Source organism: Myzus persicae, unplaced genomic scaffold, assembly GCF_001856785.1.
Source record: "Myzus persicae strain clone G006 unplaced genomic scaffold, MPER_G0061.0, whole genome shotgun sequence".
Lineage (NCBI taxonomy): Eukaryota > Metazoa > Arthropoda > Insecta > Hemiptera > Aphididae > Myzus > Myzus persicae.
In genome coordinates, this window is record NW_019100526.1 from 210,660 (window position 1) to 226,440 (window position 15,781).

Here is a 15,781-nt window from a genome sequence, read left to right on the forward strand (position 1 = left end):
TTCTGAAAATATTTAACATTAACAAGTAGTGGCAATTGAGACAAATTTGAATCACAGCGATCAATTTATTATAATAATATTCACCAATTTAGTGTATTATTTTTAGTATTATTATTATCAGTATATGTATTGTTTTAAAATTATTTTACAGTGCAATATTGTTCTTCATAAATTATTTAAATCATCCTTTCTTATTCATTAAAACAATATCTTTTGATTTTGATTTGAAAACCTGTGCATATTTTAAAATTTAAGTAGTTTATTAATCATCTGAAAATGTTGATATGATATCAACCTTATATTGAACTAATTATCTGAAGCTTTAATTTACGAAATGGAGAAATGTGATCTAAAAATAAATAAGAAATGTCTGACCCTTTATACACATATACATATAACAACGGTATAGCATTTAAAGTTTAAATAATTGTACAGTGAATAAAACACAATAATCGGATTATTTCGGATGTACGTTACCCGGGATACTTCGGAATTATTTGGATTGTATGATAGTTGTATTATAATGGTGGTCATAATATAGGGTTCAGGTTAATTCATGCGGAAAGCATTGATATTTACTATTATCACATTTTAATGTGAAAATAATCAATAAAACCATGATTTATTTAATTCCAGCCTCTTTTAAAATACAGTTTCATAATGCACCAAGATTTCAAATAAACAACTAAATAATACTTTCACAGTTGTGTAAAAAAAATATACAGGTTAAATATTCCTAATAGTTATATTTTATTTTCATTTGTTAACAGTTCACCGTCATTTAAGACTCCTATTAAAAAAATGTTGGTTAATAGTTATGTTAAGGAATAAATTATATTGTGTAGTAAATCTTATATTAATTTGTATAAGTGTATTGGTAATAGAAATTTTAAAACTTTGTCTTTAAAGGTTATGTACATATTATACACAATTGAATAAATTGATAACTGGAAGTCGAAATAGGACTAAAATCACTTCGATTAACGTATATAAACAAATAAAATAGAAATAAAAATCGACATGTATTGTGTGTATACTAGCCACTGGCAGTTTTTTGGTGAGATTAAATTTGAAAACAATAGAATAAAATAATGGCTTCCCAAAAACAATTTTTGCTATGAACTGCAGGAGTTTACAGTGTAGTTTATACTTTATACTATATGTATACTGTTCATAGGGTGATTCTGATTTCCCCCCCCCTTTTTTTTCTATAATTATGCTTTTATTCAAACTTTGATATTTGGAAATTAGAATTGTAAAGTACACTTGAAGACTATATTTTTCTTAGATTTTTCATTATATTTAAGGAGTATATCCTGAGTGAATATACTTCTTTTTTAATTTTAAACACCTAATATTAGCTGTAAATTATTGTTAGTCAAATTATTTTTATAAAGATTTGATAAATAGAATTTCGAACGAGTAGTTTCTGCGTTATTAAACTTTATGTGGTAAGGATTAAGGATAATAGTCCTTAATAACAGTTTTACCTAAAATATAAAGTAGATTGCATATTATTTAGGCTAATACTTAGTGGAAATCTACCTTTATACTTGGACAATTTTTGAAAATTATGAAATTATAAGTATAACTAATTAATATTAATTACTATAATTTTTAAATCATCGTAGCCCCTATCAGATCTCTAAACCTATTATCTTTAGTATACTTACTTACTACATAATAAGATGTGATGCCCGCATGCGCTGTCTCTGTCTCACAAACGTAGAACATCGGCTATAGCAGATTTGTGTTCAGCAGAATCCATTTTTGTTGTTAATATTAATATTAGAGTAAATGAACCTATTATTAAATTTTATGGTAAGAATATTATCTGTGTCCTATTTTAATTTGTTATGGGCATTTTAATATTTTTCATACTTATAACTCGCTTTTAAATTAAAGTATTAAAAATTGTCGATGGAATGCAGACTATATTCTTAATAACTTAATGACCTTAAAACTACTTCGAATTTTGATACAGGTATTATTGACATATTGATATAGGTACATCTGAATCTTCAAAAAGACATCTCCTTAACATTTTACAATCAAAAGTATAGTTTGAAAAAAAGAAGTTTATATCACCACAGTTACATAAACAAATCTAAGCATACTCGTATTTGAAATATGGCCTTTGACCCTTAAGTATACATACAAAGTCCTAAAATTAAAATTTGAATAAATTTATTATTAACGGGATAATAGGGATAAGCATGCTTGGTGAATCGCTCTGTATTTACTGTATTAACTATATACTATACATGAAAAGTTTTAAGTCTCTCGGATAGTCGGATCAGTATCCGAATTATTACAATATAACCAAAGTACATTTTGTTTAAAACTGTCTTGTACATTTCACTGGTTTTAAGTTTGTCCGTTGATTGATTTGACAACTGAATCGAAAAATAATGTAAAATTCCAATAATCTATATTTTCAATTTTGTAATAGCTTGTATTGTTCTATACGTACAAAAGTAGTATACCTTCTTAACACTTGTACTGTTGTTTTATATCATCTATGGTGCACAAAATAACCAAAAAAAAAAGAAAATCAGGAGCGTTACAATATTATGTTGTGCCTAAGTAACAAAAGTAATTTTTAAATTAAAATTAATGTAATAAATATCATTTGGAAAATTATATGTGGTTAAGTGGTAGGTAAAAAAATATTATGGTAGTATAATACAGGCAACAGTTGTGTCTGTCGTATACACTGTACACACTATACCGCATAATGTAAAATATTAAAATAAAAAGGTCGTTTTTTGATAAAACACGAATAAGAGCATAATTCGTACCTAATTCGGTGTACTTTTTGATGTTCAATCGTCTACGACCTCGTGGACCGTGGTAATAAACTAATAAATATATAATATTTTACAATAATAATCATCGTGATAATACGTCGTGGTCAAATCGAATTTAATTCCTAGCGTATTGTAGAATTGCAAAATCAATCGTATAATTTGTGTGGTAGATTAGGCGTAGGTACTCCTGCAATAGCACAGCGATCAAAACCAACGGTAGTGCTAAAAGTCTCCTCGCGTGATTCCGTCGCCGGACGAGAGGTATAATCGCATTCGTCATAAAAATCGTCTTCGTAGATACAGACGGCGCGATCGCCTCGTGCGTGACATAATGTTGTTATAGAGAGAGGACAAAATGTAACGGCAGTTTAGTGGCGGCGATCGTGAATTGTGATGGGCGTTGGGTTGCATATCGGTGGGGGTGAGGTGGAGAGATAAGGGATGTCACACTGTTCCATAAAACACTCGTATAATAGCGTATAATATACAATATACGTCCAGCGAACGATGACGACGTGTCTCCGGCGCGACTACGGATGACGTGTGCGCTCGCGAACCGCCTCGTTGGCTGCGCGTTTCCGGGGCATTAGGTCCGACACGCACGCACCAATGTCGCCGCCGGCATAGGTCGGCCGGTCGCGTCGCCGTTTTGGTATTATACGGTTTTTGGCACGCCGTCCGAAAAGCCCGTCATCGATTAATTCGATAAAAGCGTGTCCTCGGCAAACCGAAATAAGCCGTTCACCACCGAAAGACGTTTTTTTGAAACCGTGTCAAGACCGTATGCAGAGCTTATACCCGCCCGCGCCACCGCGGCGTTACACTTTTTTTCTGTATACGTATAATAATAATAATATAATGTTATAGTTTCTTTCGGTTTTCTTCCCTCCTCTTCTTCTTCTTCTTCTTCTTCTTCTTCTTCTTCTTCTTTTGTCTCGTGCCTGACCTGTTTTCGACCCAATTACCCCCATGCCCAAACCCCTCGCGGCGTGTCGTCAACAGCTCAGGTGGTCGTGTCGTATCTTGTCACGTGCGCAGTATACGTATTTATAATACGATATCGATACACGTTTATAACATTAGAGTCGTAATATATTTTTATTGGTTTTGAATAGCAGTTATAATATTCTAATATTATACAGCCGCTGCAGCCGGGTCGATATCAATATTCTCGTTGGACAATAATAACAGTCGGTTCAGTTCTCCGTCCTCGGCCGCCCTTGCCTGGTTAGTCAATTCGACATCTTTGGCGGCTATAGCGTACGGGTCCATTTTGGTCTTGCCCTGCAACGGAAATGAAAAATAAATACAATACGGATATTGTAATAGTATAATATGTACACCACGGCACCTTTAATATAATTATTACAATGTACCTATCGCAGTCGATATATTTTCTGTCTCATTTATTAATCGACTTTAGTGGTATTTACTATATACCATCGTCGTTACATAATTTACAAACACTTAAATTAAAAACAAAAAAAAATATTATAGTTTGTTTTTCCAAGGATCCCGCGCACTATATACTTTTCGACGTATTAACAAAAGGAACTAAGTCACGTACGTTTGCGTGATTTTAAGGGCTTTTTATTACACTTTTTGCTCTTCTTTTGTACGCGCTACTACGCTATACCGTTCTCGAAAACAAATTATGAAATAGCATTGGGTTAAGGTTATTATTTACCTATTTAAACTTTATATAACCTTGCGTTTTATGGATCGGATTAATATACAAATTAGTATTCATAGTCATCGTTGACGAAAATATTGTACTTATCATCTACCTACCAGAATCGCTGAAACTCGCTATAGTTCCTCGGTATTGTAAGAAAAGTCAATTTAAACTCTCGTCCTCTAATTTTTAAAATACATAGTTTATCCAGCATCTGTCAGATTGGTTAGAGTATTATATTTTATACTTACCATCGAGTTTCGAATTATTTTATGATTTTATCAGTTGATGAATATTGAAATAGGAATTAAAGTTGGTGACTGGACTTACCAATAACTTGTGGATCCATATGTCGTAATGTATACACTGGAAATCGGGGTTGTAAGCGGTCTTAATTGCTTCGGTAATATCATCAGGATCTAATGAATCGCCTTCGCGGAGCGCTTGTTGCATAAAATCCACAGACAACGAGCCTTTACTTTCCGTGTCTAAAGTGCGAAATGCCTGCAGCAATTCGTCCGCCGTTGCCGGTTTATACCTAAAATAGTTACCTATCAATTATAAATACCAAAGAAGACTTTCTCAGTTGCTGTTTGTTCAGAAATAAGATCTATAATTATATCGTATGTCCTATTGTGGATTTATCTGTTGGAAGTGTTAGGTTAGGTTAGGGACTGAATACAAAACAAGTAATTCGTTGAACCATAAAAAAAAGTGTCTTGACCGTATATTCCGGTTTTCATCATAAAATCCAATATTAACTTTGTTGAATATCATCTCATGATTATCATTATCACTTTTTGATTGTATTTATATGACGTATACGTATTAGTGATTTTATATTTATATATTGTTCATAGGTGTTGTGTATTTCAAAGATATTTTTACTTGTAAATAGTGATTAACGTAGCAACTAGTAATTAAGCAATTGACTTAGGTACTTAAATGCCCTTATTTGTTTCTCCATATGTGGTACAAATACATTCATATCGACGGTACTCGGTTCACTTTGACTTTCCACAATGTTTGTGAATTCATTCAATTCTTCTTCGGTTGGGACACATCCTAAATAATAATCATTATCATTACAAAAAATATTAGTTAAATAGGTATTTTTATTCCGGAAATGAATACAAAATTAAAGAGGTACGTATAGTAATTTGATAAATATAACATATTTAAGGAATGTGGCGCTTTGAATAATATCTTATAGGTTTTAGTGGTTAGTAGTGTGGTTTTTTTGGTTTGTAAACGCATGCAAGTCAAACTAATCTTGTGAACTTCTCTAATACAATTAACTCTAAACTCGTTTCATATGTTACCATATGGTTTTGGTAGTATCATCTCGTTAAATTATGTATACAGTACCTAGGTATAATATCGAAAATGGATTGTGTTAATTAATATTAATGGTTTTCGTTGTTCATCTAGACTAGTCAGGTTAAGCTTCTAGATTGTAATGCTTAAATTATATCGTATTATTTCAAATCTTATAAAGTAGTTTAATAATAAAGTAGGTTTTGGGTTTATATAAAGATAAATGTGATTTAAAATTGTTCGTGGTGGTGTATCGTAATTAATATTATCAAAATGTAAAATGGAAATTTGAAAATATTAGTTATTATTTTAAATGTCTAATGTATTTAAATGTATGTATTGAATAACATATATTCATATTATTACGGATGTATTGAAATTATGTAACAAAATACCATATATTGTTTAAATTATTTACAAAGTATAGGTATATTTGTCTACGTATATTATTTTGAATTTACGAATACTTGATTAAATATACAAACAAACGGTATAATGTTCGAAATATTGAACAACAGCTCTGAATAATGCATTTAACCAAATGTGTATTATTATATTTTATCTCACTTTCTGGTTTGAAATCTTAGTTTCTTTTGTTGAAATAAAATAAGAATAAGATACAAATCAGACGACAGTAAATAATGTAACCGAAAAGCATTTAACTCTAGGATGAAATACATAATAAGTTATTAAGATAATGATTTAGATTATAATATCCGTTAAAACGATAGCCACGTATCATTAATACGACTATTTAATAATATATATATAACTGTATTTTTTCTTTTAGAAAACTTTTCCCGGTCTCCGACTTGCCACAAAACATTCCGATTCGTTTGTACAACTACCCAATTTATCATGTCCTTGTTAGGTCACTTAATATCCTTAATGTTATTTTAAAAACAGACCAACAATTTTTTCATTAAACTTAAAATTAGTAATTTAACTATTGATCTAATTTAGCAAAGTTAGGTGCTTATTAATATACTTATTTATATGGTTATCAATCACCATATATTTAAGAGATCATTAAAAATTTTTTTTTAAATTTTAGTCCCATTTTTCCATTATAATATTCTAATTATTTATTACTTTGAATATTTTAATTAATTTGTTCGTAATTCATCCATTGAATACATAGGTAATCCGATAGTTGTGTCTTTTATTTAATATAATCAAATGTTGTCGGTTTACTCTAAACCATTTGATAATTACAAAACTAAGGTATACATAGGTAGGTGTATACTAAGGTTATACATAAGTATAAAGTATACCTACATAAATACATAACATATATGAGGTAAATATATGTGAGTATATTATGTTTGTAATTTAGTATTATAATGTACCTATAATATAAAAGTTGAAAATGAAATAACTCGATTATGTAGCATAATGTATTTCGTGACTGCTTTGAAAATTGTTAATTGATCAGTTGACATATTCCATACATTACCCCCCAGACACACTAATATTATTTCGGCTTTGAAAACTAACTACTATGGATTTTTTTTTACGCGATAGGAAACCTTGTATTTGCACCCGTTGTGGTGCTCGACAGTATTATTAATTTGAATACCGCTTTGAATACAACGATTTTCAAACCCTCTTTGCGGTGTTGCTTAGGTACTACTGCAAAAATATCATTCATTTCACACAATCTTAGTCGACTTGACTGCCTGAACATTATTTTCGCTCTGCGGTTATAATAATATCCACGCATAAAATACGCAATGACGCTGGAAAGCATCTAACAGAAGGGGTGTAGAACTTTAAAAGAAATTATTCGATTGGTTTTTTGGTTTAAAAAGCTATTCAGTTTTAAATGGAGTATGACAATTTGTCGGAAAACCATTTTCAATGTGTTTGTATAGTATGTTTCCAGTTCCACCTCGATTTCATTCGCTTTGTTACTTAATTTATTTTTCTAAAATATAAGATTGCGAAACGATAATAATTCAAGTATCTAACCATCCAATTGTATGTAATTGTATTATATTAATAACTATCCTATGGAAACTGGAGTCTTTTGCAGAGGTTGAGAAGTCATTGATTCAAGTTTCAAAATTATATACTGATCTATATATTATGAGTAGATAGAATAATTACACAATTAAGAAAAATGATTATTTCAAGTGGCTTCTGGTGATACTGTAAATATCGCTGTTCTGATATCTGTTAATTTTGGATTTCCTGATGCAACTAGTTTTTGTTATTAAATTGGAAAAAAATAATTAGTATATTCATACAGAGCCTCATCTGCTGTCGACTAACAGGAAATATAATAATAGTCCAAATGAAAGGTATTAATAATTATGCTATAAATGAATTAATAATAATTTGATTTGTCAATCTCATAATATTTAAAATATGTCCGCCTATGTGTTTTAAAAATTGCAATACTTATATTTACTTTTTTATGGAAACTTTAAAAGTTTCAACTTAAAAAGCTGAAGACTACAATCTGCAAAGTATTTCTAATATAACTTTTATACTTTATAATAAATACGTATACTTGATTATATGACTATTTAATTATCTGAGTGACTTAGTATTAATTTGTCAGTTATTTTAAGATAATAAAAAACTCAACTCAAACAATATTAGTTCAAAATATTGTGGTTAGGTATTAGGTATATAATAATGAACCATGCAAATAAGTAATTATATTTCTATACGTTATACTTATGATATAATATATAGATTATTCAATATACATATTACTATGTACTCACATGGACGGTCTACCCAATAAATAATACTTGTAGAGTGTACGATTTGATTTTTTTATGTTCCTATACCTACATAGTAAAATTATAATAATAGAGCAATAGAGCATAAAATAGTGTACACAATTAAACCGGCATCGTTGCATACAATTCGTCATTAATATTTTACTAGAATGAGTTCAAAGGATTGATCGTGCCATTTGTGCGATGGCCATCGTTACAACATTTATTAGCCGATAATATCACCGATTTTTACTATTAGAAAAAAATGCTCCATCATCTGTAATACCTATTATAAGCAATTTATTGTTTGATATCGGCTTAAAAGAATTTAGTTCAAACAAAAGTAGGGGCCATCCTAGTAGCATCGGTAACTATATATGGGTAGTATATAAACTCGTGAGTCTTGAATAATAATATTTATTAAACAATTTCTGTTGATCAGTATTTATAATATAGGTCAACGTTACCCGATAGGTACTTTTATAATATTTACTTACCCACCACACAACGAATAAAACAGTTTTAATTTAAAAAACAAACAAAAAACAGAACCAGAACGGGTTTTGTTAATTTTTTTCCAACTGAAAGTAAATATTAGATAATACGTGCCAATAGTAAAATCAAACGAACACTCGAACATCAAAAATAGGCTCAACATTTAAACGCAATTTCAAACATCGTGTATCAATAATATACTATTACACATATTATTTAATATTACACAAGTACATTTTTAAAATTTCATACCGCATTGGCAAATGTTCAAAACACAATTATTAAATATGATCGACATGCGATTGCGAATACCGGTTTATTTGAATTGTACACATTATATTTTATTTGCTTTAAAATTTCTAACTATCAGTTAATGCCACGGTTAACTACTAATTGCCGTTCTTCAATCTTAGTAGATAACCAAGATGGTCAAAATTATACTTGTTATTTTACATCATTACTTATTTACTATTAAATATCACCCCTCGTCCAGCTCAGCAACCAGTATAATGGTAATGCGTTACTATCTGCAGTTGCTGCGGATCGTTAGTTTACAAACACCGATTGAACGGAAATAATATTAAAGGCTTAAGGCACTTGAGCCATAATAATATATCGCATGGAATTATCGTGTTGTCCCTTCTACGGCGGGGGCTGACGGATCGACCACCTCACCCGTTTGGATTTCACAAAATCAAATTTTAAACAATATTCGTCGAGTTTAATATAATAATAATAATAATATATTGCCTCCACGAACTACAAAAGTCGGCACTGTGAAAAAATCCAAGACCTCGCCCTGTCAAATGTAGACGTAGCAGTACAGGGCAGAGGATCCATATCGGTGCTGTGAGTTTTCTTTTTTCCGCGGACTGCAACATGACTTAGATGTAAACATCTATCAAGGAAATCGATCGCTCTACGTCGATAAACGACGGTCTGCGTCAATTCCACCGGACGGGTCGACCGGGTTTTTTCCTTTTTCCCACCTAGCTCAGGAAATTATTTTGTGGTGCCAGTGTGGTTTTTTCTCTTACCCACCACTCCCCCTTTCCCAGGACCACTCCCCAGTTCACGTCTAACGGTCCTGTGCAGGTATTTTGTTTTCGAGAACACAGTTACATAATAGTTAAAAAATGAAATAAAATGTCACCTACGAATAAGTAGATAGTTATCTCTAGTATTCTATTTAAAATATTATATGTACGCGTATAGTCGCATGGGCTTACGTCCGCCGTCCTCTGTTCACCTGTATAAATACGTGTACGCGCTACGTGAAAAGTTCAAAGTTAATCGTTTTGATTTTTATTCTCCTAGCACATTTCGATCGTTTACACATAGACCTTGTATTTGTAGACAAGCAATGAGTGTATGGAAAGCATAACAACATGGAGGGCGCTTTTTGATTACTCGTATGCACCGTAGTGCGGGGGATGATTGTAAGATATATAGATTATTATATTTTTTTTTGTAAAAACAGCCTACATCATTGTGAGATGTTGTTACGCAACTCACATGCTTTTGTTATACACAGTTCTTGTCTAGTAGTTTAAGGTCTGTGCGTTTACGTAATATTATAAACTATAATAGAGCTGTGTTGTTATTGATAATCGTTTTGGTGACAGTCAGGTAAGTTTTGTGTCATGATGGCATAATCTATGTAACGAAATTAGAATTTAGAGCTATATAATGAATTATTAAACAATGTGCGAGATACTCCCAGCGACACGTTAATTTCGTTACAAAAATAATGAGCTCAAGAATTTGACTTGTGCATTATAGCAGTTTATTGTGAACAAATAGGACGATTTTATTATAAAAACAAATAAAAACATTATAAAATTCATATAATTTCAACAAGTAATTTATTCCTTATTACCTACCTATTGGGTTAGTACCTACTAGTTATCAAAGTGTGAAAACCAATACATGACATAGTACAATATGTTATGCTGTATTTTTGAAAATATATGTTTCTTTTATTCATTAAAAATACAACTGATTAAAAAAACTGTGTTTTTCTCCATATTATAAATATATAACTGTACAAAATGGCTATTTTCCAATTTTTAAAGAAGTTGGTTTTTGAATAATCTAAAAAATATTTTTGTGGTTTAATGTAAGTACATTTTTTCTAGAACAAAGAGAGGCCATATTGCATAAAAAAAAAATACAGCACTATACAATATTTGTATTATATTTCAAATTAGAGCTTTCCAATTGACTAGCATATCTAGGTACTATATAATATAGGAGTGTTAACTGTCTGATCACTGTATGACAGAAAATTGTCCATACATTTTTCTTGGTATATTTTCACTAACACCGTTGTGGGTTGGGATGTATATGTATGTGTGTACTAGCTTACGTTACAATATATTTTAGTAAATTAAAATTTATAATATTATATCTGAACATAAACTTTATAAATATATGTATATATATTATATTATATGTATGGACTTAATATCTTATGTGTATTATACAATGATAATCACTTGATAAGCATTGTATAATAAAATCAACCTATTTTTGACTAACCTTAATTATATTTAGGTAATAGAAATATGGGTAACAATTTATATAGGTCACAATTTGCTTCCCATTAATTTTCCATCGTAATATACGTACCCAAATAACGAATAACCTTGCCTAAATCAGTAATTGATATGCTGTTAATATTGTCATTGTCATTGTCATTTGTAAACAATGAAAATGCATCAACAATAGCTTTCTGAAGATCGTTCTTTATTTCTAAAAATATCATAAAATATGTAATTTAATGTACATTTACACTGTATAATTTATGTATCCGAGAATACCGAAAGTCGCAATATCTGATTCGCTGCTATTTGATATGTTGTCTTCAGTCATTTTAACAAATTAAATAGTCTGATTGGATATTAATTAAAAATATGTCGATACGTTTAATAAAAAACAATATAATTGTAGCAGCTGTGTGATTTATTAAAATGTTAATTCGAGTGTTTTAAGCCAAATTGAATAAAAAATGATGTTGTTTAGATTGTAATTATAAATAATTGTTTTTTATTATCTTTTATCTTCTGCAACTTCATAAGCTATTACAGGCTTATAAATTCATTACTATTCATATTTTTTTTTCTTTGATAGGGTTGTTTCATATAATCTATATTACCTTTAAACTATTTAATAACAATTAAGAACTTAAAAATGCAAGTTTTGCTTATAAATAAAAAAAAGAAAATTAGGGTATGCTATGTGAATTTTTTTTTTAAATATACAATTTTACTGAATTGTAACTTATTTTTGCAGTACAAATTACAATAAAAATACCTTGTTCGCAAACGTTTTACCAAAGTGAGATAAACATTTTACTTCATTACGTTTTATTTCACTGTAGCACGTATTACATTGGTATGCAGTTTATCAAAATCGGTGGCATTGATATACGTAATATGTAGTGTGTACATCTTATTATCCTGTTAAAAGTTAGTAAATACGTGATAAAATTATTACATCGTTTTCAATTTAAAAAATAAAATAAACATTTAAATATTTAAACACTACACTCAATTAGTCAAATTGATTAGATCACATAATTATCCACATTGCATAGGTACCTATTGATTAGTAAAAACTCAAACTATATAAATACATACTTTTTAAACACTTAAATTTATGTTCGTTTTAAGAAAACTACAGAGTACTTTGATGCAGTTATTACTTTTAAAACATATTTTATTGCATTTTTAAACTCACAAAGTGTTAGTTTATAAAATATATATTTAAACATTATGTTTTTAAGATTACAGACCGTTAAATATTAATATTATGTTTACTCACTTTACCGTAACTCACTTTGCTGAATATCTACACATCAAAATAAACTAGTGTTAATTTGGTTGTATAATATTTTAAGCTTATGCATAATATAAATGTATGCATAGTATGAAGTTGATGTTATATATATATATGTTTTAAGAAAAATAAAGAAATTCGGAAAAGTATTTAAGATTACAGAATTGCAGAAAATTCGTTATCTCCGTCTTACAAGTGAGTAACATCTCAAATTTAAGCAAATCACGTTGAGCTCCGTTAGTTTAAAAATTAGAATGAATTGACTACTTATACAATTTAAAGGTGAAATTATTATCTGGGGCGTCTCATGGGCTTTTTATTAAATTCTAATTTTAAAGCGGGTTATGAGTATTTAACTAACAGAGCTGAACTTGATTTGCTGAACGTAAAATTTGGTATGTTACGCACATGAAAGACGTATACAACAAATATCAGGGTAACTTCTTCTTAAGATGAGTAATAACTGATTAAAGTGGACCTTTATAAAAAACGCGTTGACAAAATAAACATAGTACATTAAAAAAAAATAACTTTATGTACGAGAGATATATGGAGATGATTTGTTTTTTTGAAGTGGGTACTCAATGTAAAGCGTAAATGTTTGAAATATTTAGAATGTAACTCAATACATTTTGATGTTTTTGTTTCACATATTTAAAATTAATAACTGATCAATTTTAGTTTTATTATTTTTAAATATTAGCACCAATTACAAATACAGTAAAATCCATTTAAAATAAATACTCAACTCTATTTCATATTTTATTTACATTTTTTGAGACCGTTAAAAATCAAGCTTAAACGGTTAAAACAATATAATTAACATTTTTTCCTCGGCTTAGAACATTAATGGTTATTTTACTTTAATGGAACAATCTTGAACGTTTAAAAAAACTGTAATGAATTGCTTAAATTATCTTGATTTTGTAATATAATTTGTAAATATTCTTTCATCGAAGCTTTTAATAAACTATACCTTTTTAGATACTAATCATCACAACTCTTACATGAAATGCCTATTAAAAACAATTTAGGTATTACGATGTCAATCAATGTAATCAATATTCATACAGTGATAAAGACCAAACTTTATTATGAATTATATTTGGTGATTTTTTTTAATTAGGTATCTCAATATTTTGTTCATCAATATATCTTTGAGTATTTGTACAAAGGATGACATAAGAATAATTTACATGGTGAACATTTTCACTTTCTATCCATAACTTTTAATAATAAACAAAATTGTTTCATCTCTATCAATTACTTGAATTTGATTAGAATTAAACATATTATATCCTTTGAAAATAAATAATTGAAAATATTTGCCTGTTGCCGGAAGTTTTATAATGAATTTATAAAATACTTTAAAAATTAAAAAAAACAAATTTTTCTTCCTTTCATCTAAATGTAGGATTACAGTACACGATGGCATCCTGTAAACTCTATCTACGGAGAATTTCAATTTAAATTACTTTACGTGGACTGCGTGCACGAATCAAATTAATTCCACATTTTTCCCCCTTGAACTATCCTTTTATACTCGTTTTTTTTTTTAAATTGTATTTTAACGCTGACTAATTAGGGAGTTTAGATTCTACACGAAGCGGTCCGATATCGAAATATTTTATTTCAAAACATCCTACTTGATGAAGATCAAAGTAATCTTTTCGATAAGTAATTACAAAGTTACTTTAAAATCCATAAGGTTTCGGTAAAAAACCCATATTACTAATATGTATATTTAAGTATTACGTATTGTGTATTATATATATTAATTACTCACTGTACAATATAATATATATATATATATATATACATCTTAATTAATAACAGGAATAAACTGATTGAATAAATTGGATGATTACATTACACTTTATAGCTGGGTTGATCAGTTTTTGTTGGCTGGTTTAGTAATTTAATTAAATTTAAAATATTGGGAATTATACTCATTTGAGTTTATAGCTTTTGAAAAGGATTGAACTGTTTTGTTAGGTACATATTATGATTTTATACTTTTGTGTAATAACTTTTAAACGTAACAAAAACACATAACGAATAAGTTTAAATGCATTATTCATTTACGTATAAAACTATCAATTATATTTTCGAGGCACAAGAACTGATCTTCTTTTGTATTGTATTAAATTATTTATTAGTTTATTGATTATTAACATAATATTATATATTATGATTATTGAGGAGGAATAATTCATAATATAATCAAACACTCGCCAATTCTACTAAAAGATTTATGAGTTAATTATGTATCATTAACGTTCTATTTTCATTTCAAAATCTACCCAAAATGTTGTACCTAGTTGTTTTTCTGTCAAGTGTGCAACACCTTCTTAATCACCATCCCTTAACTATTTTCCCTTTTGATAATTGATAAAGTTAATTTGTTCCCAGATAAACATGTAGCAATAAGCCCTCATTAGTAGCTCTTTTAGTGAATAAGTCTATAATTTATTGGTATATTATGTATCCATGGTTATAAGTTTTTTCTTCACAACTAAACTAATGGTTAATCTACTAAATTTTTAACACGACTTCTGCTTTTATATATTATATATAAAACTAAAAATTTATTAGATTTTAAATAATTATTTAAAGAATTAGAATTAGAATTTAATAGAATTATCAATGTAGTATAATTTGATCAGCGTATTGTATATAATTTATCATTGAATTATCATACAAAAATAATAATACACCACATGTCGTCAATGAAATTAGGGTAACTTTTGTAGTATAGATTTGAGTGCAGCTCGTGTGAGATACCATGCGGTATAAGGAACACGAACATGTTGACTCTTGAACATTTATTTTTTTAATGTATAAATGTATAAAATAAGAATGTTATACAGGGAATGAATGGTAATAGTTTTTACGTATTTCGTTAAAATGTA

General features: G+C 28.9%; 2 protein-coding genes across 4 annotated transcripts in view; one reads left to right on the plus strand and one right to left on the minus strand.

The window, feature by feature from the left end:
- Positions 1 to 15,781, plus strand: part of LOC111030442 (adenylate cyclase type 8) — a 126,613-nt gene that overhangs the window by 39,820 nt on the left and 71,012 nt on the right. The gene's annotated exons all lie outside the window — the stretch shown is intronic.
- LOC111030461 (EF-hand calcium-binding domain-containing protein 2-like) lies at positions 3,839 to 11,970 on the minus strand. Its single transcript, XM_022309972.1, has 5 exons — positions 11,852 to 11,970; positions 11,661 to 11,783; positions 5,427 to 5,550; positions 4,816 to 5,023; positions 3,839 to 4,094 (listed from the first exon to the last, which is right to left on the minus strand). Exons 1-5 carry the CDS (start codon positions 11,901 to 11,903, stop codon positions 3,945 to 3,947), a joined length of 657 nt encoding a protein of 218 aa, XP_022165664.1. The 5' UTR covers positions 11,904 to 11,970; the 3' UTR covers positions 3,839 to 3,944.